Source organism: Haliotis asinina, chromosome 9, assembly GCF_037392515.1.
Source record: "Haliotis asinina isolate JCU_RB_2024 chromosome 9, JCU_Hal_asi_v2, whole genome shotgun sequence".
In the NCBI taxonomy this organism is placed as follows: Eukaryota; Metazoa; Mollusca; class Gastropoda; order Lepetellida; family Haliotidae; genus Haliotis; species Haliotis asinina.
Genome location: NC_090288.1, coordinates 49,259,735 through 49,287,613, shown reverse-complemented (window position 1 = coordinate 49,287,613; position 27,879 = coordinate 49,259,735). Strand labels below are relative to the sequence as shown.

The following is a 27,879-nucleotide window of genomic DNA, read 5'->3' as shown; positions in this document are numbered from 1 at the left end:
TTTAAAAGAAATAGCTACTACTCTGGGTTTTCCCTTTTCAATCTAATTCCTCATGAGCCCAATATTCTGACCTGAATAAGCTTCAGCGCGATATAACTGTTCTGTTTATACAAAATACATTAGCAGTGACATATCCGCTTACACATATGTAAATCACCAAGCACACTCACAAATATTTCGCAACTTGACAACGAGACAGGCACACGGCCAATCCAAACCGGATTATCGAACGGGTATGAGTTGCAGGTACGCGCTTACTTCCTGGTTTAACCGTCACGAAGACACCCCAAATCTGTTTATCCATTCAACAAGTTACAAAGAATATGGATATCACACGACTTTTCCTTTGGGTTTTCATTACTGGAATTTTCCACCTCCAGGAGACATGTTCAAGAGTTCATGCCGAGGACATGACCAGTTATAACAATGACTGTGTTCCAAAGAACTGTAGCCAGGCTGTAAGTTCAACCTCTAAAGGATACGTCGCAGCTGTCGATAAAGTTAATTACATTTCTTGACAAACATGCTTTTATCTGACAGAACGTTATCAAAATGTGAACCAATATAACATGAATGACATGTTTTTCAGTCTGAATTTAGTTGAACATTCTCGAGACGTTTCTATTGTCTATTTCTGCTATGGGTAACAATAATTAGGTCGCTGTTTGCAGTTACATGGTACCAGTGAAACAGTATAATTCCACTTATGAACTTAAATTTTGTATGAAATATGAGCTTATGAAGAAAAGTGTTGCAGATTTGAGCAGATACAAAACGGATATTCTTTAAGTTGTTGAATCCTTTAAAATTGAGCAAAATGTAACACCCACAATGTCATCAATGTCCCCAATGATCTGATACACTATGTATGATAGGGCAGGTGAATAGAGTGTGAATACAAAATCTGAGAAGGTTAACCAGTGATCCAGATAATGTTTTCAGCCACTCCATGTTTCTAGGTACATGTAATATCATTCATTTTCGGGACTGGTGATATTTTTGGGGTATTCATTAATGCTTCATTCTATTTGATCCTGAAAATTGAATAATCTATAGCCATTAAATATGTGCATTGATTACTTCTATGATAAGCCAGTTTTAGGTGTTTTTTTAGAAGAAATCTAAGTGTGTAATTTGACAGTCTCTGATATCCAGATTATGACACCTATGTTCTATCATGCTAAATATTCATCTTCAATGAACACTGATGTAACACTAGATAAACAGATGACACTGAGCGTTATCATGAATAACAATTAAATATACACACACTTTTATGGGCTACTTCTTGGCAAGTTATCAGGTAAATCATATTGAAGTATGGTCTCTAAGGTAGTGCAGCTGCCAACAGTAATAGGAAGCGGTCCCAGTAAACCAACCATGTCCAAATCATTTCAAAGACTGTCATCTTTGAAGCAGGAAAAATAAAGTCTCATATACACAAACCACTGTCACCAATAAGCCATGTTTTATGTAAATTCAATTTCTATTCAGGCATCCTAAACAATTGTAAAATGATATTTTTTCATTATATAACCATATTACTTTCTTTATCGCGCAGTTTATTATCATTTACGTAACTACTGGACAGGAAGTATCCCAGACATTTTAAGTTCTTATCCATGACAACAGCTTGAAAACCTCTCAGCTCTCTTACCTGAAAGTCAACACAAATCTCTCTATGGTGAATTAAAAATACGTGGCCAGGATTCGAACCGCCGTCCTACTGCCCGTGAAGCTGATGCTCTATCCAATGGACTAAAAATAACTTCGAAGCATTTCAGAGAGAGTGGTCTTAGTTTGTTTTCAAAATAAAGTGCTTCATTATCCCCTTGGTACAACAGTCTATGAAAACATCATATACGTTTGTTAAACAACGTTTCCTTTTCTTCATGCTAATGTCTGAAACAAAGGTGACGATTTGGTATAAAAAAGGACAAACTTCCAGCCATTTAAGACGATTTGTTGTATATTTGTTCGCTATTTTGCAGCAAAAGTACTAGTGCCCAACCCCTTTCAATGCAAAAGCGTCAACGAAGTTAGACAATTCCCTCTCCCATTGAAGACTCATGTCCTTTGAAGACTCGTGTCTGTTGAAGACTCATGTCCATTGAAGACTCATGTCTGTTGAAGACTCATGGCTACAGAAGCCGGTATGATGACGAAGAACACTTTTTGAGGATAGACAGCTTCATAGTGCACTGCAATAGATGCATTGTTTCAGACGCTAACACTGTTATCAAGCGAGCGATGCCTTTTCTTTAGTCGATCACACAGGTCTGTTTCTGAAGGAAATGTATTTTCACTTGATTTTCAGGCAGTCGGTCAACTTCCATACTTTCCCTGCCAGATTGGACATAAAGATGGTGAGGCTTTTATCCCAATACAAATTTAATATACAAAGCATCCTCTCTTTCACATATACCAGGGATCATTTAATCTTGGTTCGCATAATCAATATTTAGAGTTTAGTGCCATTGGTATTCGTTAAAAATACCATTTCTCACATTTCTTTTCAAATTCAGAAAGCATTCTGCTGTTAGTATGGTTGTGGTTTATTAAATGGCTTTACCATACCCTCTGGCACATGGAACTTAAAGGTATAAACAGAATCTTTCATTTTTCAAATTATTGAAACTTATATCAACAATTAACAGCGAGCAGCTTCAGTAAGGGGCATGTGCGACATGTTTTTCTTTAAATGAACTCCATTTTCTAAACATGCATAGATTTTCAATTATAAAATTTCATGTGCTGAAACTTACCCTCATTTTCAGGGTCTCATCCCGTAAAGCAGTCATGGCATCTTTCTACACTAGCAATGATTCATTAGCTTCCTGGATATAGGAATATAATGATGCATATTTTTTATGTATTTCTTTCATGCCTACCTGGAAAAGCCACCTAGACGGATATCAACACTGGACAATTTCCTCTTTACATAACTAGGTTAGGCAGGAACATGATGTAATATGAGAAACGTGAATGCACCTTATTTTCTTGAACAGAGGGACACATTATTGACCTTTGACACAAGTAGCTAACATGCATCATGTAACTCCCAATGAACACTGTACAGGGCTAACATCTCTCATGACTGTTTTCGATGACTGAGCAAACATAATAATCATTAGTTGAGGATGACAATGTCACTTTTGTAATGATACAGACGAGCAGCGATATGGTATATGTCCGACTAATGTGTGTGGTATGGGATTTGTTTCTCAAAACAATACTTCTATTTGGGTTCTCCGCCTTTTTGCAGTTGAATCACAACCCTGAATTGTTTGATTTCAAATACCAGACAACAAAGATTGTATACCATGGGGTAGAAACGTATAATCGTGGGATTGTGTGTGTGTGTGTGTGTGTGTGTGTGTGTGTGTGTGTGTGTGTGTGTGTGTGAGAGAGAGAATTTATAGCAACATCATATCTGTTTATGTATCTATGTTTTTCTGTAGTCTTTTTCCAAGGTTCACACAAAGAAGAGATTGGAAGAAATTAATAGATTACTGGCAACTTGGAGAAAAAGACAGTTGACTCTAATAGGCAAAATTAAGGTTACTAGGACAATGGCTCTTTCAAAATTAGTTCATATTTTTAACACTTTACCTAACCCCACACAGGACTTCATCACCGCACTTGAAAGAATATTTTTTAAATTCATCTGGACTTTGTGGCTGAATAACGATTTCAAAAACTCTGACCACATTATTAGACACTGGGCTGAAAGTGGAATCTTGACAATTAAAACAATTAAAGATCTGTGTGATGAACATGGGTCGATATCCTTTGATCATTTGATATATATATATATATATATATATATATATATATATATATATATAGAGAGAGAGAGAGAGAGAGAGAGAGAGAGAGGGAGAGAGAGAGAGATCTTGGAATCTGTGATCTGACTTTTGTTTTCTTTTCAGGATGTAAAAGTTAAATTCATCAGAATCTCATGCATTGCCACTCCGGAGTTTCATATTGATATACTGTATTGTAAGCCTCGTCTTTCGATGCAATACTGTACTGTCATATTCATTCTCCACAAGTCTATGTTACGTGCAATTTTGTCAAAATATCTTATCACATATACAAAACACTGTTTCACCATGAAAACGTCACTTTTAAATGGAACAGACACACTGATAATTAATGAATAGGCGGATGGTTAGTTATTGGATATTTGTGTTTAAAATATGGCGAAGTACGTTGGCGTCGATCAAGAGCATCCCATAGATGTATAACGGGGCACATATCGGGTGATCGAGAGGGCAAAGGTGACATCTGTTCATTGAGTGCTGTAAGAAGTCAAATACGTGCAACGTGAGGTCGAGTATCTTTGTCAAAGATGAACCGTTGAGGTTGATGGAGAGAACGACGTGACGCTGAACTGATCTGGCAAAACGTCTGACTTCTCACAGCACTGTGTTGTCAAAGATTCAGCGCAGCCTAGGCATTTGGATTGTTTTGGATGATGTGGCCGTGGCGTGAACGAAAATGTTTCAATCGGATGTAGCAAGCCTAGATGGGTGCAGGCGCATTTCATGTAGGGTGCATTTTAGCGATTCACTACTGACGAGAATGTAACGTTACGGTTTGTTCAACGTTTCTTTTTTTCAAACGTTTTGTCTTCAGCAACCATTTCACCCCATGTTGGGATTCAACATGGATTGGTTTGTGTCAAATATTTTCATAAATTCAATGTGTTCCAATGTCAAGTGCCATTTTTAAGAGTATATATTATGTTATATTTGAGGTTACACATTTTCTGTAAATTACAAATTTTATTACTTTGGGGTTTTGAGTCAGTACTGTGAATTTGTAATCTCACATTTACCTCTTTCTAACATCTGTTTGGTTTTCTTAACTTTAGGAAGCTTCAGAATGCTTGTTGATTGACCAGATTTATAATGTTTATGTATGCCTATTTTGGCATCGAAATATCAATTGTTTGATCCAATAATGTGAAGAAAGTACATACTTTTATCGATTGTTAGTCTACAGGTTTTGTAAACTACCCACGGTCTAGTGGATAGAGTGTTTGCTATGAAGGAGGGAAGGTTTAGTCCCAGGCTGCTTCATACCATATTAACAGGTGGCACTTGTTGTTTCCCTGCCTGGTGTTCAAGAGGACAACACAACATCTGGTTGGTTCAATGTCAGCATGTTGTATTGGTGTTGTCTGTGGAATCTTGGTGTACTAGCAATAAAAACTAACACACATTTAGTACAGGCAAACACACAAATACTTTCATGTATCATTTATTGTTTTAAGCGTGCAAACCAGATGTTAGCTATTTTCGAGGGAAGACTCAGTTGTCAACCCGATGTCAACACAGAAAAATTAGAGAACATTGTCTGGTATTAAACATCCTGGTATAATATATTACTGAAATTGATGTTGGCCTAATTTTAAGAAATGGGAAACACTTATGTTTACTTTATATAACCATTCAACATATTCAAACTGTTTCTATTCAGTATATCTCTTTTAAGTCTCACATAGGAACATTTGTTTCAGAGTGCACCAGCATCAGTAATCGGTATAACATATCTCCGTCTGTGGCATTTCACAGTTTTGCATTGCTGGCAACCATTGGAACCTATCTGCGTGGTCAGAACCCAAGTCTTACATACTCATTTAATACACCACATGGAGGTAAGCATCCACACAACAATTTTTAGTTTTTATTATTTTTTATTTGATTGTTGTTTAATGCCGCACTCAGCAATATTCCAGCTATAAGGCGATCTGTACATAATCAAGTGTGGACCAGGCAATCCGGTGATTAACTATTGTTTAGTTAGTTATTAGCTATGAAAATGTTGTTAGTGTCTTTTTTCAATCTTACCCTTAGGATTCTGGTTAGGAATATTGCAGGTCCCCCGGTAACTTGATGGTGTGAGGCTTGGTGACCTGATATATACATATTATGGTATCTCATATTATCAGTATATCTCATAATGGCTGTCACTTGATTGACTGGCCCTAACACTTTTGTTTCCTGGCCAAATAATCTAAGATGGCAAGAATATTGCAGCATTAAACAAACAGAAATACAGAAAAAGACTTCATTGTTCTAGTTGACATGGCTGCTAATGTATTTGATATCTCATGAATGATAATTGGGATTTAAAAAGTAATTCCACAATGTCGCATGGAACATTGCCACTGCTTGTAGTATTAGGAGACTAACAGGATGAGGTGACCAAGCTTAGTGACTTGACTGAGACATGTTATCGTATCCCAGTTTTGTGCATCTGATGCTCATGATGTTAATCACTGGATGGTATGGTCAATATTCGATTATACACATAATGCTACCGCAAAACTGAATACGTAAAACAAACAAACGTAATTGTTTCAAACATTTTATGGATAACAACTTCCTTCATAGCAATGTTATAATGTAGATACTCGCCAAACCGCAGTTATGATCGAATAAGTTGTTAAATTGTCTACATTGTCATGTTCCAAGTTTTAAGATATGCCCATGACACATTTGAGGTGTGGGTCTATACAGCCGTTGGTGTTGTGTCTTCAGGGATTGAAGCTTTAAGCACAAAGGCTGTGCTTGTGGACTTCAGCTGCCCCTCGGGACAAGATGAATACTATAAGAACCACGAAATATGTCGAGTGTTTGACTTCAGTTCTGCCAGGCTTGTACAGAACATACCGGTGAGTACTCAGGGGTGTGTCACATGTTTCTAGTTCCACAAGTGATACTGGTACCACAAGGAAGTGTTTTGTTTTGATGTACATACTTACTCTGTTATCAACCTAGGTGATGAGAAGTATATATGAGTGAGTAAATTCAATTTCAGCAGTATGCCGATTTCACATCGGAGGACACCAGAAAAGGGCTTCACACATTGAATCATGTGAATCGAACCCAGATCTTCGGCATAATGTGTGACCGCTCTAACAATGTGCCTAACCAATCCCATTAAGAAGTATATATGCATTGTGTCAATCGCCCAGCTATAGTTGTACTACTGGAAAACACTTTGTTGACATGTGATGGTCCAACTACTCTAACTATGACTTTTAGCAAAACAAAATATACATACGTATCCACATTTCATCACGAGGGGTGGGTAGCAGCAGTATGATAGTGATTACCGTGGACAGTGCAGGACAAAATTGTCAATATCGAAGAGACACCCGATTTTACTGCAGTTAATTATACCCATAATTAGCGCGAGGCGGGGGATATAGCATTACGCAGCGGCCATTCCGTCCGTACGAATTGGAATATCTTAATAGCCATTGCCTAGATCTTTTCATATTTGGTACCTAGCTTCATGACAGTGTAAGAAATGTTCCAATCAGGTTCATTTCAAGGTCACAAGGGGACTTTAATATTTTATCCTTGTCAGCCAGATATCTCAAGAACAGTTGACTGGATTTTCTTTATATTCAAAACCCTGCTTTATCAAGGGAAAGTGCAAGACCCAGTCGATTTTGGTGACCTTCAATTAGTTTTCAAGGTCATGGCGACACTTTGAAAATTTCAGCATGCTACGAGCTGCTTGTTAAGCTTGTTTCAAAAGTTCACTGGATTTTCTTTATAGACTTTCAAGACTTCTCATGTCAAGGTCAAAGTGTTTCTTGAAGGTATCTGTAGGTTTGAGCAATTACAGAGCAAGATATCAAGAGAGGTTGACTGGTCATGTTTTTGTTCTCATATAAGTTCATAAATTACGACCTTCATTTTCATTACTTTTTGAGTTTGACTTATATTGTACTATGTCACCACAGTGGCAGTGCATGGATGAACATTCATTTTTAACATGAATTCCCACATAAGGGTTGTAAAATCTATGTTAGAACATACTTACATTTAACATCCAAGACGGTAGCTACCAGTTGTCGAGTGAGTGAGTGAGTTTAGTTTTACACCGCACTCAGCAATATTTCAGCTATGTGGCGGCGGGCTGTAAATGATAACTTCTGGACCAGACAATCCAGTGACCAACAACATGAACATCGATCTGCGCAGTTGGGAACCTATGACATGTGTCAACCAAGTCAGCGAGTCTGACCACCCGATCGACTCATACGACAAAATACGAAGACAGATGACAAAATATCATGAGCATCGATCTGCGCAACTGGGAACCGATGACACATGTAAATGAAGTCAGCGAGCCCGACCACCTATCCCAGTAGTCGCCTTTTACGACGAGCATGGGTTTCTGAAGTCACCTTATGTGGCAAGCATGGGTTTCTGAGGTCACCTTATGTGGCAAGCATGGGTTTCTGAGGTCACCTTATGTGGCAAGCATGGGTTTCTGAGGTCACCTTATGTGGCAAGCATGGGTTTCTAAAGTCACCTTATGTGGCAAGCATGGGTTTCTGAAGTCACCTTATGTGGCAAGCATGGGTTTCTGAAGTCACCTTATGTGGCAAGCATGGGTTTCTGAAGTCACCTTATGTGGCAAGCATGGGTTTCTGAGGTCACCTTATGTGGCAAGCATGGGTTTCTAAAGTCACCTTATGTGGCAAGCATGGTTTTCTGAAGTCACCTTATGTGGCAAGCATGGGTTTCTGAAGTCACCTTATGTGGCAAGCATGGGTTTCTGAAGTCACCTTATGTGGTAAGCATGGGTTTCTGAGGTCACCTTACGTGGCAAAATGGGTTTCTGATTTTCACAAGGGGGAAGTTACAAGTCAGTAGTCAGAAAAACTTAGAACCAGTAGTATTTCTTCAGCTTCAATCTAAAATGTTAAATGTCTGAGTGCAAATGCGCATTGTCTCTCTGAACAGCAACCTAGAGATATTGCTGTGACTTGTACTTTGCAAATACCAAATTCTATGGTGTTGAATTAGACGACTGCAATGTACAGCAGTGGTTTTGCATTTGTACTGGCATTTATGCCCAATAACGCCACCCCCTTGTAACTTGACTGATCCATCATTAGTTACATTTCTAGTGCTTTATTGGTGGTTTAAATACTTGAATGATATCAATATCAATTTTACCCAAACGGATTTTACAGAATTCACGGTGTTTTAATAGGACTACAGTCACTACAACATTTAAAGCCACTCATCCTTATATCATGTGCTGATCAAATGTGCCGAAAACCTCGGCTTGATTCCCCACGTAGGTAAAATGTGTGAAACCCATTTCCGATGACCCTCGCCGCCATATTGTTTATGCTAAAACAGTAGTTCCCAAATCCTTTGTGTTCGATGATGAAACCATGTGAACGATCGCTCGGTCATTTGGTCAGTGCGACCTATCTTCGATTATTTCAATTCCCAGACTTAAAAGTACACCACACAAAATGTAATCTTCCATGTGACCTAAACATAAAAAACTAGTAAATATGTGACATTTCATTTTTCTTTAGCGACTGGGGACATTGCCATGTTATGGTCAAACACTTGTTATTTCTGGTACCGCTGAAGAAAGCAAACACAGGACCAGACTACAGGATGAATTGAAACAACCTTCATATTGTATTCGTAACTACTTGCATTCGTAACTACTCGTCTCTTTCCGTGACCTACAAGACGCCATCCGGCTTGCCGGAATGACACGAGTAGTTACGAATTCTGCGTAATGATGTTTGTTTCAGCGGGAGATCAAGTATAGGTGCCTGGTTGGACTTCGTATTCAGAATCTAGTCACGTATCACTACCAACTGAAGCTTACTTCCCTTCCATCACAGGCAGAAACTAAATACACCCTTGTCGTACACAGTGAGTTCTTCTGTTGAAGGCACTAACGAGTCTTTCATAGGAATTAACTTCAATGTTTTTATCATTTATATTATATCAAAAGTGTAGATTTTTCCACAGGTTCAGGATATCTCCAAGGCATGCGACCCTTTTCAGTGTTTAATGGGATCTTTCTTTTCTATCAAAATCATGAAACGTTTGGTGGGCAAGACGTCAGGAGTTCAGCCATGTTATAAACACATCCACAAGTAATAGTGATTGTTGATCAGGTGAACCCCCAGAACACCCTAAGTGTCATGTGGTTCTGGCAGTGGCAGCTATCAATAGAAATCAATAGTTCAATCCACGAGTAGGAAGTTTTGTATAACATGACAGTGATTGTTGATCAGGTGAACAGCGAGTGCACCCTAAGTGTCATGTGGTTCTGGCAGTGGCAGCTATTGCTGCACGACGGAGTGTGCACGTTGTGTGGGAGAGGCCTGACTCTACAGCCAGGATTACTCAGTATTTGGTTTCACTGTACCAGAAGAAGGATCTTCTCAGCACAGCCAAGGTGGGGGCTACATATTTGTCTGACATAGTAACCACTATGTCATTTTGTCAGGGTCATGTTACCTTTTGTCAGCGATTGCTTCCTGGGAAAAAAAGGCAAACTACATTGTAAAATTCTCCATTTGTTGTAAAGATCCAGTGATAAGTTTTGCAAAATGGATTTTCCCCATGAAATCTCATACAATCACGAGCAAGTACCTAAAATATCTGTATGTTTGCTATAATCTGCTAATTCGTAAAAAACTAAAACAAGTAATTGAGAGCAGTATCTGGGATTCCTTCTGAATATGAAATGTTAGCTTTGAGAGCCACTTGAACGGTTTTGATCTGTTGACTATATATCTGAACAAAATGCTAGTTCCCTTATTCAACCCCCAGTTTCCTGTTCAACAAACCTATTTAGAAACAGGTTTTTTATGAGTTCAACACAGAATGCTTGTGTCTGATTATGCAGAAAAAATATGGAACTGAAGAACATGAATTCGAGAACCTGAGTCCTGGTTATTACACTGTCAAGGTAAGTTATCTTCATTTAACATTGTCAATATTTGATTTGATATTTGACTAGGGCAGGTAATACAGTTCAGGCTTTCACTGAGTAAGTGCATGTGTGAGCGCGTGGGTTTTACCAGTGTTCCAACAACTGTGACACCAGTAAACCTTCCTTTTGGAAAATCCAACCAGTATCTTTTGCATACTGCTTTAGTGACTGCTTCAACCACTAGCCTAGCCAACAAACTTAAGCTTCCGGTAACAATCCACTTTAGACCCCATTACTTGTCATGATTATTCCCGATGAACCTGTCACAGAGCATGGGTAGTTTTACATAACAGCTAGCTACCTTGTTAGACTGTACGGTAAATAATAGCCTGGACCAGACAAATCAGTGACTGAACATTGATCCAGTGATGCTCAATACAACACAATCAGTGACTCAACATTGATCCAGTGATGCTCAATACAACACAATCAGTGACTGAACATTGATCCAGTGATGCTCAATACAACACAATCAGTGACTGAACATTGATCAGTGATGCTCAATACAACACAATCAGTGACTGAACATTGATCCAGTGATGCTCAATACAACACAATCAGTGACTGAACATTGATCCAGTGATGCTCAATACAACACAATCAGTGACGATCTGGGTTAGAAGTCATCGACAGTAGCCCATTAAGAGACTACTAACAGGATCGGGTGGTCAGACTTGCTGTCATGTCACGCTGTCGTGTCGTTATAAATAGGTGTGCACTTTGATGTTCACTTGATTGTCTGGCCCAGACTCGATTTTTCACAGACGGCCAGTATGTAGCTGAAACATTTTGGCCTTGTACAACAAACAATTAAAAAAACCCTTGATCTGTGACATACCAAACCTTCTATCAAAGCACGAGTCAAACCTACGACAAAATGTTGCATTAATGCATATTTATGCATATCTAGTACTCTACCATCACAGGAATCACACTGATAGGCAATCTCTGTACAACTCTTACCTTGTGAAAACAGCACATTTGCAAAGCCATACCACCCATAGATATTGGTGAATTTACATGTTTTGTGTAGGTAAGAGACTGTGACTACTGGTTCCTAAATATCTTCACATGATTGAATGGCATGTAAATAGGATAATTGTAATGAAAGCTTACCGTATTTTTAGATAAAATGTTCTGTTAATTGAGTGATTTGTTAGTTATTATGTTATTAACTTTGGATACTTTGCTTTTTCCTTCAAGTGTAATTTCAGAATTTTGTTCAATTTCTGGCTATTTGGGGCTTTCTAAAAATCTGACTTTGCAAGTTTTCTTGACGTGTAAGTTATTTTCTCATTAGTTTAAGTTTATTTCAGGTTCAGTTATGATATCACATTACAATAATCAAAATAATGGACAAAAAATATAAAATGGTGAATTTAGGAGAATACATTTAAGGAAAACTCGAGGAAATATAATTTAATAACTGTAAGTATACAGTATACAATTTGACTAATGCAAACAGATATATATAAAAGGACTTAAGTATTAATGAGGTAAATACATTTTGTCAGCTGTCAATAGAAACACAGAACATTACCTGTGCTAGGTTGTATCATGCTTTAATATCCAATTTTATGATGTCTACTTGTTTTCATGTAATATGTTTCTGTGTGAGTCTTGTTGTGCAGGTGGAACCAAAGACGGCTAATAACACGAGCCCTTGTGGAAAGACTGTTTACAAGAACATTCAACTGATTTATATAGGTGACTACAGTGTGTGAGTGAGTGAATGAGTGCAAGGGGGTTTCACGTCAGTTTAGTAATATAGGACACACACACATGCTCGTACGCACACAGAGAGAGGCACACACACTGAGCAAGATGCATGCACTCACTGAGAGGCACACGCACACTGTGACCCACAGAGAGAGACACTGAGAGAGAGAGAGAGATAGAGAGAGACAGGCACGCTCGGAGAGGCATGCACTCAGTCAGAAACACAGATTCAGAGAGAGAGAGAGAGAGGGGGAGAGAGAGTGAAAGAGAGTAAAGATTCTTGCAGCAACAATCGTGCAAGCCATAGTGCAATGATTACTGATTCGCAATTCGAATTGGGAATGAGTTCATTGTGAGCTTGGTTGTACATGACAACAAGATCGTTGTCATTGTAGTATATGTATCATTTGCACATAATGCTAGCATTATCATAATTCAGAGTCTTCTTCATTACATATCGACTGATTTTAAATCAGTCTGGCTGACCCCTTATTTATGGGTTCGTTTCCACAACTCTTGTGCATCTCTAAGATTCTAGGGATTCAATGTCTCCACCTGTTTAGGTTCAGATGTAATATACAACCAGCAATATTATTTTTTCTATTTTAAAAGGTTCCGATTCCAGTTCTTTTTCACAGAACATCTTTAGCCTCCTCAGCTTTATCTATTATCAACGACATCTATTTGATGTTTGTTTACACCTGAAGGAATTTAACGTGCAGATAGAGAAGCGTCACTAAAATGTTAGGTGAGCTACAGACCCCAAGAATCAGTTGTTGCTGCTTCTCCTTAGATCCTCCCTTGAAGGAAGAAGACTCCACTCTGAAGATCCTTCTGGCGGCTATTAGTGGAGCAGTTCTGGCCTCGATCATGTTGATCTTCATCTTCTGGCATGGCCCACGATGCATCAGATCAGCACATGGTAAGTCAAAATGTAAATCATAAATGTAAATGTCCAGATGACTGCCAGGAAGGAAGAATAACAGGCAGAATGTATGAGTGATTGATTTGGGTTTTATGGCGCTTTCAGCAGTACTTCATTAAACATCATGTCAGGGGACACCAAAATGGGTTTTACACATAGAACTCATTTTAGGAATTCAATGAAGACTTTAAGACTGACAAGTAAATGCTTAACCATTTTCTGCTGTGTTGATGTGATCAACATACTTTGGTCTGGTTGAGAAACATATTATCTACCTTTGTAACATTTTTTGTTTTTATAGAGCTTGTTAGAACGAGTACTTTTCACGCCGAATACGTGGGTTCGATTCCCTACATGAGTACAACGTGTGAAGCCAATATCTGGAGTCCACCACCGTGATATTGGTGGAATATTGCTAAAAGCAGCGTTCAGTTAAACTCGCTCACTCCAGTGCACCGCTGTGTCATTTCACCCCAAATAGACAATTGTTTGAGAGCTGTGTCACTTACCTGTTTTATTTCCAATTGACATCAATAACTCTACCTTTATCTGACAGTCACACCTGGTGATTACGGCTACGAACCTTTGCTTGTTGTAGCAGGTGATTTGATGGATCGGATGGTCAGACTGAGTGGCTCTTTTGATGCCATGTCATTGTGCGCAGATGTTGTGAATCTTTGCTCAGTGTCCATCACTGACTCATCCGATGCAGATTGGATTACTTGGAGGCCCCGTCTCACAGCTGAAATATTGCTGAGAGAAACTTAGAACAACAAAGAAACACCTCATGACACCTTGGCATATATATTAGGCTGTTATGGATCAGAGTCAGTGTTGAACATTCTCTTAAAGGTCACATGCAACGTAAAACACAAATTTGCTGATTCTGGTAGCTTTCGGTGTGCATTCATCGAAACAAATCAGCAAAAATGCCAATTCAACCTATAAAGTTGAAAAAAGACTCGGTGAAAAAAGAGCCAGCGAAATCGATTTCAAACAATTCACTATTTTTACAACTTCAATTACTGAGCATTTGCAATTTGAAATTAACACTTATCGGACTTATAAGCCATAAACAAAGAACCGGTTAAGCGTATCGGCAAATGAACCAATGACAAGGCCCCGTTACAGAGGAGTGCACACCCACCGGCCCTGACTCGGTATCGCTGTTGCTTCATTTTGAGGGAGGTAAACCCAAGAACAAAACAATGCACTTTTGATTTGCGATTATACGCTTTTAATTTTGTTTATTTGTTTTTTTCACAATCACCAATGTATTTTATATATCACAAACAAGTGATAACTGTGTTTCATTAATGCCTGTTTTTTGTTGTTGCATGTGACCTTTAATATAGTTTCAGGAAGCGGACAGACATTATTGGTGAGTGCTGGTGATGTCCAGGGAAGAGTGAAAAAGTTGTCATGTGTCCTCCGACAAAACCTACACGTCGACGTCCACTACGACCAGGAACAGTTACAGCACATCACATCTGGGACCGGACTGGCGAAATGGTTTGAAGACAAAGCAAAGAATTCAAACATCCTAGTTGTTTGTTCCAAGTTAGGAAAAGAAATATCGGAAAAGAAACAAAGGGAAAATTATTACTACCAGGCTCTGGAACAGATTGGACAAAATCCTTCATTATCCTGCTGCTTATATTTTGTATGTTTCGACAAACATCACGAGCATATGGAGGTCTTCTCAAATAATAATAATCTTAATGAAGTCAGGATGAAGCCAAGTTGCTTCTCCCACTCTTCAAGAAATCATGTAGTGTATGTTTTGCCTGACGACTTTTCAAATCTGGGACGCAAGCTGAAGAAAGGTGGAATGGATAAAAATTATAAGTTATCAGAATCTTGGAAAGATTTTTGTAAAGAAATGGTAAATCGTCAACCACCAAGAACGAGCTTCAGGAGGAATCGTCCAACATCGTCCATAGTAGAAAGTGATGCCATATCTCGCATGACTAATGAAACACTTATGCGGTATCCACAGGGCCAGTCACTGGCTTCCATGTCTGATCAACTTGGTGACGAGATTGTTGAAAAGGAAGCAGCCAAAACACTTATGCGGTATTCACAGGACCAGTCAATGCGGCCCATGTCTGCTACACATGGTGATGAGATTGTAGAAGAAGAAGCAGACGTAGAGCCATGTCAGCTTGCCTCATCAAGCAGATTCCTTCTTAATCAAAAGGACTGGATGCGTCCAACAAATCGTTTGACTTTGAAGGAACCAGATCTCGATGAGGGTTGTGTAAGTTCAGAGGCGGTTTCAGATAAACCATGTCATGGTGAAAGTGAATTTGACTACACACAATCTCCATATCTGCCGATTAATTATGCACCAGACCCTAGGACTGTCTCAAGTCCAATGAACTCAGTTGATCCAGCGCACACTGAAAAGAAATACAGACAAGATGAGTTTCATTCATTGCAAGCCCAGCATGAGGTGGGAGATGGACAGCAAAGGATGCCGAATGTTGGTTATTGCAATGTTGATCAGCCGAACCTTCATCCAGACCAGTATGAAATCGGAATGGGGAAATGTGATTGCAGTTTGTCAGGTCAAGGTTATAACCCTTACCTTCATTATGGTCCTCACACATTCATTGACAGTGGACATTATGGCAACATCAGACAATTTGAGGATAGTGGACAGTACGAATATTCTATGGATCACACCTATTCTGCCAGTCGTTTTGATCCACGGGGTCAAATGTCTCCTCGTGACATGTTTGAAGGACCATTCATTTTTGACGAGCACGGTCCTCCGGGGAGGTATATTCCCCCCAACCAGTTTCTTCAGCACCTTCCTACAGAGCTGCAATCAGACTGGTCAAGGGTCCATCCTGATACACATGAGACGCCATTCATCCCCTCACAGACCTTATATCATTATCAAGATGATAATTCTTTGTTTCAAGATCAAAGACCAAAGAGAAAACAGTTTGTGAATAATCCACAATTTCAAAGACAGTCCGATCCTTATCCATGGGAAGAAGACTTGCAGGAAGGTGTTCCATTGTTAAATCCTTCATATGATGTCTGTGATCCAGGGTTACCACAAGTGGTTAAGGAGAGACTAGAGTGAGTGGGATGCCCCCAACATTGATTTCTGTCCACCTGATGTTTTTGGTGGAAGTGATGATAGATCATTACCTTCTTGCATCGAAATGAAATAAGGACAGTTTGTCATCGTACCTATGCACAATGGTATGTTACCCAGCAACAGTCAGGTTTCAGATCAAGACAGGAAGTTACGCAAAGAAGAACAGAAGAGGCAGAGCAGAAAAACAAAACAGGTGACCTTGACCCTGAGTCCTAGCAGGATCATCATTCGGATGAAATATTTTAGAACTGTTATTATATTACCTGGTACATGTTTTAGGGATTGTGGATGCTTGTGAATACAGCATGTTTCTATTAGGGGGCACACTTTAGGGAGGGGTCGCTAACTACATTGAATGCACACATGGCAGTGCATTACAAGTGAGAGCGTCCGGCATAGACATTGCATTTGTCAAATTCCTATGGCATCATATTTCATATCATTGGATATCAGTCTCAGCAGCAATATTGTATTATCAGTCTCAACTCCCTGGGGAATATACAACTCTTGCAGACTCTAGGCGCACCGAATTACTGCGACTTTCCCATCCTTACAAGATATGATTCACAGCTGGGTGGACATTAATGTTACACAGTGGTCACCAGTTAATTAATGGATACAAGAGGAATTGTGTGAGACAAAACACTTAAGCGTATCTGCTTATATCAGCTTCATGTGAGTACATTTCTATACAGACATTGAAGTCAAACCATACAAGTAATAGTGTGCATTGTTCTACTGACTTTGATACATAATTCTGGAACACAGAATTTAGAAACATTATTGTAGTATCTCGTATACAGCTTCCTGTGGAGACAGGTTTGAATAACACTATGTCAAAACTTTGAAAACAGCTGACTTTTTAACTCAACTGCATTTTTGAAATATAAAAGCCCAAACACCTTAAGTAATATAGCCACCAAACTCAAACTGTCTCCTATAGTTTGAGTTTTATGCCGTTCAGTTCATTCTGTGAAATGCGTTTTCTCAAATATCAGTAAAAACTCAGACTTAAGTTTGTTTCGAGAAATCGAGGCCATGTCTAAAACCTTCAGACGAAAATTTATATTTACATATATCGAAATTTAGAATGAGAATCAGACATTGGATAATTTTAAGCCTTCTGGATATATTCGGTGATCAAACATAAATAATTAAATAAGGTAGGAGGTGGTGAAATCTGTTTAACAAAGTGATCAAATTTGCATCCCATTTGCACCGATGGATGCTCAATCACTGGATTGTCCGGTCCAGACTCGAATAACACACCACCGCCATGTTAGTAGTTATTGTTGAATGTGGCGTTAAACAAAACAACCAAACTAAACCTGATCGGTTTGGCTTGGAATATAAGACATATTGTAAATCCATTAAAAAATTCTTGCCATGGTGAAAGGAATGTCTGAGCATGTGTGATTGATTTTAGTCCTTTGTGAGTCATGTCCACTGTGTTCATCAGGGGAACCTCTATTTATCATTCTGAGTTTATATTAGTGAATACACTTTCTCAGTAAAGTACAGATTCGAGTACTTCACTGTTTCCAGTACTTTTTGGGTTTGAGTTCTATACAGGATTCCAACCCAAACTCCATGGCACCAACTCACCAGCAACCCGACACACTTTGACAGTTCCTGAGTTGAATCAAGTCATGACAGAAGTATCTGCTTGTTAGCTTAAAACTGTGACAAATGAGTGCGTTAGTGCATTTTACGCAGGTTTCTGCAATATGTCAGCAATATCACGAAAAGGGACAGCAGAAATGTGCTCTGATTGAAGCTGATCCTGAAAGGTTCTTGGAATGATCTGTGACCATGGATAAGCCTGTGTTCACCACTTCCAGTTTTCAGACTTCAAATAACAATTCATTACAGGGTGAACTCACCATCACCAAAACGGTTACTTCGAAACTGGGAATAAATATTCCTGGGCAAAAATGTGTCAGCGTGGAATAAATCTTTGGATCAGATCCATTCCACTGCATACTACACACTGTAGATTTCAATCTGCTTGTGCATCAGCATTATTCAACAATCATAGGATATCCTCACGACCCCAAAACACCTGGCCCTGATGAACCCCCAAAACACTTTAAAATCATCAACTTGTAAAACCTAAATACGTGCAGTTACAAACTAAAAATAGTCCTAGTACTGTCCCATAAACCTCCAAAAATGCATTTGAAATTCTCAACTTTCAAATTCTAAATACTCTGTGTATTATTAAGCGTTGCATTCATTTTCTGAATTAAAAGACATTTTATGTCATTTTGTGACGAACCAGCGCTGCCTTGTGTGGGTATTTTGAGAGTCCATAGTCACCTTCCAGATCTGTACACAACAATGCATCATTCATCAGGAGTGTATAAGGTTAAATTCTCCTGCGCAATATCGAATAATGGATTTAGAATTACCGCACCGCTTTCCTTCCCGTAATTATACTGTGCAAAACTGACTGGAATCTTAAATTGCCCCATTTAGAGATGCAGATAAGAAAACAGCTATCCGTTCCATTGACTCCACAAATTCTTCCACGCGGCTTTGGCTGACGCCACAACTGTCTTCGTATGTTAGCTTGGGTATCACGGGGTGAGACAGCACCCATACCTCATTCGTACACTTACATCACCACGTTCTTCACAGAAAAATCCAGGGTAACATGGCTTTCTCTGAAATAAGCCCACGCGACCTCACACAGTTGTAGTGTTTAACCCATGTCCAGGCACCATGGTCGGCTAGGAACATTGATAATGATACATACATTCAGATAACAGCTGAATGCTAAAGTCAACCATACGCCATGACGACCTTTCAATGTATGAAGAGCTAAGGAATTGCGTTGTCCTCGTGCCAACAACATTCTGCTTGAACAACGAAGCCATTCGTCCTGAGACATATATCATCGGAAGTAAACATGCAAACTAAAACCCGTTTCACTAGTGTTGTATACTATTATTATATGATATTTATATAAGACTCATATCTACGCAACTAGTGCATGCGCTGGTTCTTTTTTCCCTCTTTGAGTGGATGCCAATCTGAACTCTCCAGGGATCTCACAACTCTTGCAGCCACGTACCTAGTTATTGAGGCTTTCTAATTCTTGTTAGGTACCCATAGTACACAGTATTGTGTCCACGTTAACTGCACGTTGCAGTTAACAAGGTGTTGGCGTGTATTCAGACACAGATTCGTGTTTTCGTTTAAGTCTGCACACAAACTTGACACCGAGGTTTTTTACACCTGGCCACAGATGGTCTCGAACCCGACACCTCAAGCTCATTAGCCTGGCCCAACACAAGTCACTGAATAGTGCGATCTATTCCAGCTGGAATCGAGACCCAACACCAGAGTTCTAATATGCTAATGGCCACTGGTTTATTGTGACTACTGGTTTTGTCCACTTGCGTTCTTCAAACCTGAATAATTAATAACTTTAAAGCATACATCCCGTAAGCCAGTATCCCACATACATGTTGACTTTCACCTTCATTGCACTTGTCAAATACTGGAGCAATAGACCTGGCATGAATATTATACCTTAAATAGTTTTCCACATGGTCGCAGAAGCTTGTTTCTTGCTCCTGCTCCAGATGAACTGGCCATGACAGGTGGAATCCTCTGGTTGCGAGACTGCTGTCTCGGCAGCAAAGAAGAACCTGTCGAAGGAGCATGTATATAATCTTGTTTTCATATGCATTCCTCGTCTAAATGTGCTTCTTGAAGATATTTCATTGCAACCCTTAAAATACAATGTTCACGTACATGATAGAATATTAATTTTATGCCAGTGTTATATATGTATTACACTCTCAATAATCTAATATAAATTAGTATTTGGGGTTATATGTATTCAATACGCACACTTTCTTAAATGAAACAATGTTGAACCGAAACTTATACCCTATTTCGACGTTGTGGGGAGAGTTCCTCGTTCTCCCATCCCAAATAACATTTATGTATTGATGCGTACACGAATCATTAACAAACCCTAACACAACAATTACTAGAGGACTCAAAAATAATTAAAAACCCAAGAAATAAGTACAATATATAGGATTGAACCACTTAGCATTGCCTCTGTTTATCTGTGGCAGAAAGAATATGGGGGAACTGAAGGAGCTGTTTCCAGCGTTCGTATTAGTATGATAACCGGTTGGGATGGGGTTATTTGGATAACAAGGTTCCTTGCGCACATTAATGAATAAACATAGTTTGGATGAACAATGGCTTCATAGCGATAACGGGTTTCCATGGATACCTCTGATCGCCTGTGGTAACAGTTGACCTGTTCTAACGCCGGAATGCACACGGATTGTTTCATTATATAGCCCATATAGGTTACTATAACTATTACGTCATAAAACTGAAACATCGCTTCTTCATTCAAGCACCTGCTGCATACCTGCCAACTCTTTTGGTTCGAAACTCATGCTTCTATTACTCATGTCACGCTCTCGTAACAGAGTTAATGAGTGAGTATCATTTTACGCCTCTTTTGGAAATATTCCACGGAGGGGAATGCCACAGATGGGCTTCACACATTGTGCTCATCACACAAATAGGTCTGAATACATCATTTTCCGTGACGTTTCTGGGAGGTGAATTTGGAATTAAGCTTTGACTTAAATGGGACCCTTAGATATAAAGTTTTTTCTTCTCTCTTGTATTTAGTTGCACTGCTGACTGTAAGTCAGTTTTTAATAATTTACAGTTTACAATGAGGCTTCCATTGAAGAGCGTGAAAATAACATATAATAACATTTATCTCATAACTTCTCATGGAAACTCATTCTCACCAGCCTCTTGCTAATGTATTTCAGGGATCGGATTAGGCAGGGGCCTTGGGCCCTAAAATAATAAATGTCCATTAAAAATTTGAAGTTTACGATTGCTACAATGGCAGTGGTCCATTCTAAATTCAGAAAATGGCTAATATATAATGTAAACAAACCATACGCATTAGTATTACAAGACTGTTATTGTTATTGCGAATATAGAAGCTGTTATTCTCATACTTCACTGAGTGATCAAATACTTTATCAACTGACTGCTGCTCCGCCGGTCTGCTTTGTTGCCTTTGAAATACATAACAATCCAGTTTCTCATATCTGAAAATAAGTCCAACACCTTTTGCACGCACACTTGGGGATATAGTGGGTAAAGTATCTGAGGCGTAAATGTCCATGGCGTGAAACTGTAAACTCGGATCACACCGGATGGCGTGCCTAAGTAGAGAGGCTTTAGTTTTGTTACTTCACAAACACGTTTCGGGCCTTGTCGATTTCGATCAGAGAATTTCGCTGAGTCAACATGACACAACTTAGTGTGGTATTGAGCGACGACTTGAATTCCACTTCGAGTCTCACGCTCCCGATTTCACCAGGTTCAAGTATTCGGAATATGCACACATTTTATAGATGTCAAACATAAACAAGGCATTCCCCTGGAGAAATTCGCTTCTGGCGTTGCCCTTGTCTTCCTTCCTTCCTTCAAAAAAAAAAAATATATCATGGACCTGGTGACGTCATCTCTTTCCAGATCCGTGTCACATTCAGCGACATCCTTGACAAACAGCTGTGAGGACAGGTGAATCTTTTTTGCTTCCTCGCCATAGTCAAGCACTACCTAAGTGATGCTCTTGTAGGCGTAAAGGTTGTTGGTCGAAGATACCATCTTGGTTTGCAGGTAGACCACCACCTGCATAAACCGGTTCACGGTGGCCACATTCTCGTCCGTAGCCAAGGCGGTGTCATTGGTCTGCGTTAGGTTGACCTGCTCACTTGAAACCCCAACGGGGCAGCATCATTGATTTGGCCTAAAGGTCGCACAATCACGAAATAATGTTTCTGTGTCGTTCAGTTTGTTAACTGAAGATATCGTTTTCTTGTCTGGGTGAAAAAAAGCCTTGAAAACCAGGAATGCTGAAAAATCAGTTTATTTCCTACCTCAAAACTAAAAGCCGTAAGTTGAATGTTTTGACTAGAATAGTCCGGGGTCAATTGCAACACTGGGAACTTGTGATAGTAAAAGACAAAACCATTTAAACTGAAAAGAGACCAGCGATTCGAAGCCTGAGATACAACAGTCCGTTTGATTCCATTTGAGACCGACGAATTGCTCTCTGACAAAATATCTAATACCTGCAACAAAACCAAATTATGCAAAGCCACATGAAATCAACAGACCAACTTTGATGTCATAATAATGTGTCTCATAATTTTGGACGCCCGAATAAAAAGTTGTTTAGGTGGCGTCATCTCAAAAGTCATGACCAAAGAATGATTAGTCTCCATATGCTTTTTCAGAAGACGCAGAGAGACAAAGGTATTTTGTTTATATAGAGACTTAGTGGCGTTTCTAACCAGCTGTTTTTTTAAATGAATCGACTTTCTCACATCGTGTGGGTTTTGAGACGGTCCCCTCAGTTGTGTCCGTGCAGGTTAAATCGGTACAGTTTTTCAAGATTTTTAACTTCCCTTCCGTCATCCCAACAGCACATGCAGTTCGTGAACGATACTTAGCCAAAGCATATTGAGGCCTACCCCTTTCACCTTCGTTCTTAAAAAAGGGAAATACTTTGCAAACATTTGACTTAACGTCGTGTGATAATCTCATTGTTCCAGTTACTGCAATCACGAATGTCTAGTTTGCCGAGCGAATTACACGTATCAATTTCACACGTGCACCTTGCCCACCTGGCTGTTCTACCAGCAAGAGGCCCCCCTCGTACAAAATAGCGAAAGGTGACAAGAAAATGATGATCGTTTGTTAAACAACTTTTTTATTCGGGTGTCCCAAATTATGAGACACATCGTCAGAGTTGGTCTATCGATTTCATGTGGCTGTGCAAAATTTGGTTTTGTTGCAATTATTAGATTTTGTGTTAGTGAGCAATTCATCGGTAATCAAATGGAATCAAACGGACTGTAATCTAGACTAGCTTCATTTGGGGCTTTAGCATTACAGAGTAGGCTAGGCTGTAGGGTATTGTGAGACAGACTAGGGTTTGATCTGTAATAGTCGTTTGAAAACCCATGCTATGTTATGTTTTGATATCTTAAATTTTGTTCCATACTCACTGTAGACAGAAGACAGCAGCCGCATGCAGTGGCATTTATGTGGTGGTTTCACTGTGCCTTTCGAAGTTGGAATTCAGTAGAACATTATTTCATTGACATGTTTTTATTTACAATACTGTGATAAGTCTTTATTGATGGTATTGGTGATTTCCATGCTATAAAAGGAATACAAATTTCATGATGAGATAGTTTTGCTTATGATTGTGATTACTGAATATATTCAGATTGCAAACTGAAATGTCTTTAGATGTACTGTTTATTTCGGAATTGTCATATGGTTTACTATCTGTGTTGTCTCTTACTTCTGCTTCTTTCTGAATTGAACACACACACACACAGAGAGAGAGACTTACTCTGTCTCTCTGGGAGGGAGGGAGAGGGAGACTTACTCTGTCTCTCTCCCTCTCCCTCTCTCTCTTCTGCTTCTTTCTGAATTGAACAGAGAGAGAGAGACTTACTCTGTCTCTCTCCCTCTCTCACACACACACAGAGAGAGAGACTTACTCTGTCTCTCTCTCACACAGAGAGAGAGACTTACTCTGTGTCTCTCCCTCTCTCTCTCACACACACAGATATTATATATATACTCACTCACACACACATGCGCAGATTGTTCATACGCTAATGAAATACGATATACACATTTGCTTGTTTGGAAATAAAAGGTACCGTTCTCCACTCTCGTGCTCATGTTTATGTTCACAAGTTAATGCTTATTCCAACCTAAATGCATGAATTATATGTTGTCTTTGTTATCATACTTTTATTGGTTGCCAGTGGATGAGTGTTTCTTGTATGCCAATGTCATTGTGACGATTGAAATATGTTAATATTAACATTTTGTCCATTGCCAATGTTTAATAGATAATGTATTCATATTGAATATCTCTGGACAACAATTTGATTCTACAACCAAATGGATGACAACCATTAATACATTGTCAATGACTTGGTTGACACATGTCATCATAACCCAATTGCGCAAGATCTGTTTATTCTGTTGATCACTGGATTTTCTGCCGTCATATAGCTGGAATACTGCTGTGTGTGTCGTAGAACAAACTCGCTCGACCACATGCTTCAACAGCTTCACCAATCTCAACCACTATTGGATTTGGAGTACAACATGTTGTTGAGATCCATTCGTAAACAGAGTCAAGAACTGATGGCAATAATATTTATTACTGTGTCAATTCTGCCTACATGCTTTCATTTATTGTAAACACCCAAAGCGTCGTTACACTGACATCAAGCCCCAACCAGCAAGAGAGGGATGGGACAAAACGACTACGACATTTGAACACTTGGACACAAGATTTTTATTACTTCTCTTTTGATAAAAAAGGTCAAGCTGGCCTAGTGTTATTACGAGTGTTCAAGCGCAAGCTGGCCTAGTGTTATTACGAGTGTTCAAGCGCAAGCTGGCCTATTGTTATTACGAGTGTTCAAGCGCAAGCTGGCATATTGTTATTACGAGTGTTCAAGCGCAAGCTGGCCTATTGTTATTACGAGTGTTCAAGCGCAAGCTGGCCTATTGTTATTACGAGTGTTCAAGCGCAAAACTATGTTTTCATCACGTCTGGGTGTGAATTCCCAAAGCGGACTGAAACAACGAGAAAAGAAAACATATTATCATATCACGTCGGTATAAACATTCAAGACGGATGTGAGACTGGAAACACAACAAGTAACGCCGACAGCCTAAGAATGCAATATTATTGATTTCTCGTGATAAAATATATTCTTACCAGACGCCTTATATCAGTGTGTTTTCTGATATAACTTTCATGATACAGCTGCAATTTGTTTAACAACCGTTCGAAATATTTGCTGGGTTCAGTCGTGAGATAACGGAAAACATCCTACGAAGAGAGATGTATTTTTGAGACGCTTCACATGAGACCATGTAGATTATAGAAGGGTTCGCAGAGGGTTTGCAGACAGAGTATGTCATCAGTGGTATTGTTTCGTAGAGGAATAAAGGCCGCGTATTTTTTAATGTGTGGAACTAAAAATCGATGTACACAGATTAAGATCCAAATCTTTGAAAGGTGATTATGACGTGAAGTCATCCATGCTATATTTGAACTAACTTCATATCATATTATCTGAGCGAATGTACCCGTGAAGGTCCCGGGGTAGAATAGGCCTTCAGCAACCCATGCGTGCCATAAAAGGCGAGTATGCTTGTCGTAAGAGGCAACTAAAGGGATCGGGTGGTCAGGCTCACTGACTTGGCTGACACATGTCATCGGTTCCCAATTGCGCAGATCGATGTTCATGTTGTTGGTCACTGGATTGCCTGGTCCAGACTCGATTATTTACAGACCGCCCCCATATAGATGGAATATTGCTGAGAGCGGTGTAAAACTAAACTCACTCACTCTGAGCCCATGCCATCATCCAGTAGGTACCAAATGACAGATTGTTTTCCATTTTCTGCAATGTTTAAAGAAATGTTACACCCCAATGTTTTGTGATGACAAATATCTCGTTAACCACATTAAACACATATGTGAATTTCTGGACATGTCTTTGCTAATGATTCCTTCAAAATAAAATGGAAGCTTTTCTAGAAGAGTATAGTGAGGCCGACCACTTTTGGGACACCTCTCGTAGGTGACAATTGCGATGCATATTCGGTTAAGTGACAGCGGAGGAGAGCCGTGTTTCTCTGGCTGGGTGTAGTGTCCGCCCAGTCCGACCCAGACATGTCTGCAAACCAAACATGTCACGTGCGTGTGATTTAAGTAGAAATATATTGCAATAATTCGTACACAAAGGTCACTGAATAACAAGGTGCTGTGACATCGTGTACTATACAAATAGCGCATGTAAACAAGGCTTCAAAGGACAAAATAGATAATGTTAATTTTCACCAGCATTAGCAGACGACAACATTAAATTGAATATGAATGGTAAATAATGATTTCTTTAAATATTCACTCACTGAATGCACACGATACCTTGAGTGTTTTGTACGTAATTTGTAAATAGAGATGTAATGTTTTATTACACATGTATGCGTGGTCATGGTGATTTTTCATACAACAATTGGTCTGGCTAATAAGTCCATAAACATGATTGTGTTAAGCTACAATGTACATCCTGAGTGCGGCCTTAAACAAAACACAATCACTCACTCACTCACTCACTCACTCACTCAATCACCCATCCACCCACCCACCCACTCACTCAATCAATCAATCAATCAATCAATCAATCAATCAATCAATCAATCAATCAATCAATCAATCAATCAATCAATCAATCAATCAATCAATCAATCAGAGAACATTACATGGTTCATACGTATGCGCACTATTTCAGCAGAGTGTATAGCTGGAGTGTATCAATGAAATATTTTAACAGAATGTTTCGATATAACATTTCAGTAGAATGTTTCCAATCGAAAGTTTCAAAGAAATGTTTGAACAGAATGTTTAAGATGACGTACCTATGCCTAGTTTGTTATCGTGTTGACGTTGGGTTCAAAACTATCATTCGTGCGTGTGATGTGTATAACACTACGTTTTGATAATTGCATGTCATGTTTGTGACTGTTTGACAAGGTTATTAAAAAGCCTCCACCACCCATCCAATCACTGGATCATCCATAGACCCCATCCCAATCCCCAATCCACATCCCCACTATTACCCATGGCTGAACGAAGCGCACGGCCACACATTCCCTCCAGACGCACACGCGCGCGCACGCATCCGCATATTTATGCACTTTATTTGGCTCAGGTAATATGAATACTGATAACAAAACTTGATCCTGTTTAAACACAAATGAGTGAGTGAGTTTAGTTTTACGCCATACTCAGCAATATTCAAGCTATATGGCGGCGGTCTGTAAATAATAGAGTCTGGACCAGACAAGCCAGTGACCAACAACATGAACATCGATCTGAGCAATTGGGAACCGATGACATTGACATGTGTCAACCAAGTTTGTGAGCCTGACCACCCGATCCCGTTAGTTGCCTCTTACGACAAACGTAGTCGCGTTTTATCGCAAATATATGGGTTGAAGGCCTATTCTACCTCGGAACCTTCGCGGATCTATAAAACACTATTAATTCCCGCTGGAACATTGTGGAGTGTTCGAGAATCCGGTTAAAGTTAGTGCTCGAGGTAGGAAGACTCTCCCACTAGACTTGTCTACTGTACGTGTAACAGATGCATTGCGAGACAGCAGATGACTACAAAATGTTTCAGAGAAAGAACTGAGTGAACAGCTCAGT

The 27,879-nt window shown here is 39.3% G+C and overlaps 1 protein-coding gene across 1 annotated transcript; it reads left to right on the top strand.

Moving 5' to 3' along the window:
* The first annotated feature begins 250 nt into the window (after positions 1–250).
* Positions 251–18,078, top strand: LOC137296766 (uncharacterized). Its single transcript, XM_067828612.1, has 10 exons — positions 251–458; positions 2,318–2,366; positions 5,528–5,665; positions 6,552–6,685; positions 9,596–9,719; positions 10,088–10,251; positions 10,705–10,767; positions 12,423–12,498; positions 13,304–13,432; positions 14,791–18,078. The coding sequence occupies exons 1-10, from the start codon at positions 324–326 to the stop codon at positions 16,530–16,532; spliced, it is 2,754 nt and encodes a 917-aa protein (XP_067684713.1). The 5' UTR covers positions 251–323; the 3' UTR covers positions 16,533–18,078.
* The last annotated feature ends 9,801 nt before the right edge of the window (positions 18,079–27,879 follow it).

Bases quoted from the DNA above. Each gene is read 5' to 3' on its own strand.
- LOC137296766 (XM_067828612.1), top strand. From the start codon at position 324: ATGGATATCACACGACTTTTCCTTTGGGTTTTCATTACTGGAATTTTC. The intron at 6,686-9,595 runs GTGAGTACTCAG...TGTTTGTTTCAG, and splicing joins GGCTTGTACAGAACATACCG to CGGGAGATCAAGTATAGGTG. The intron at 12,499-13,303 runs GTGACTACAGTG...GCTTCTCCTTAG, and splicing joins CATTCAACTGATTTATATAG to ATCCTCCCTTGAAGGAAGAA.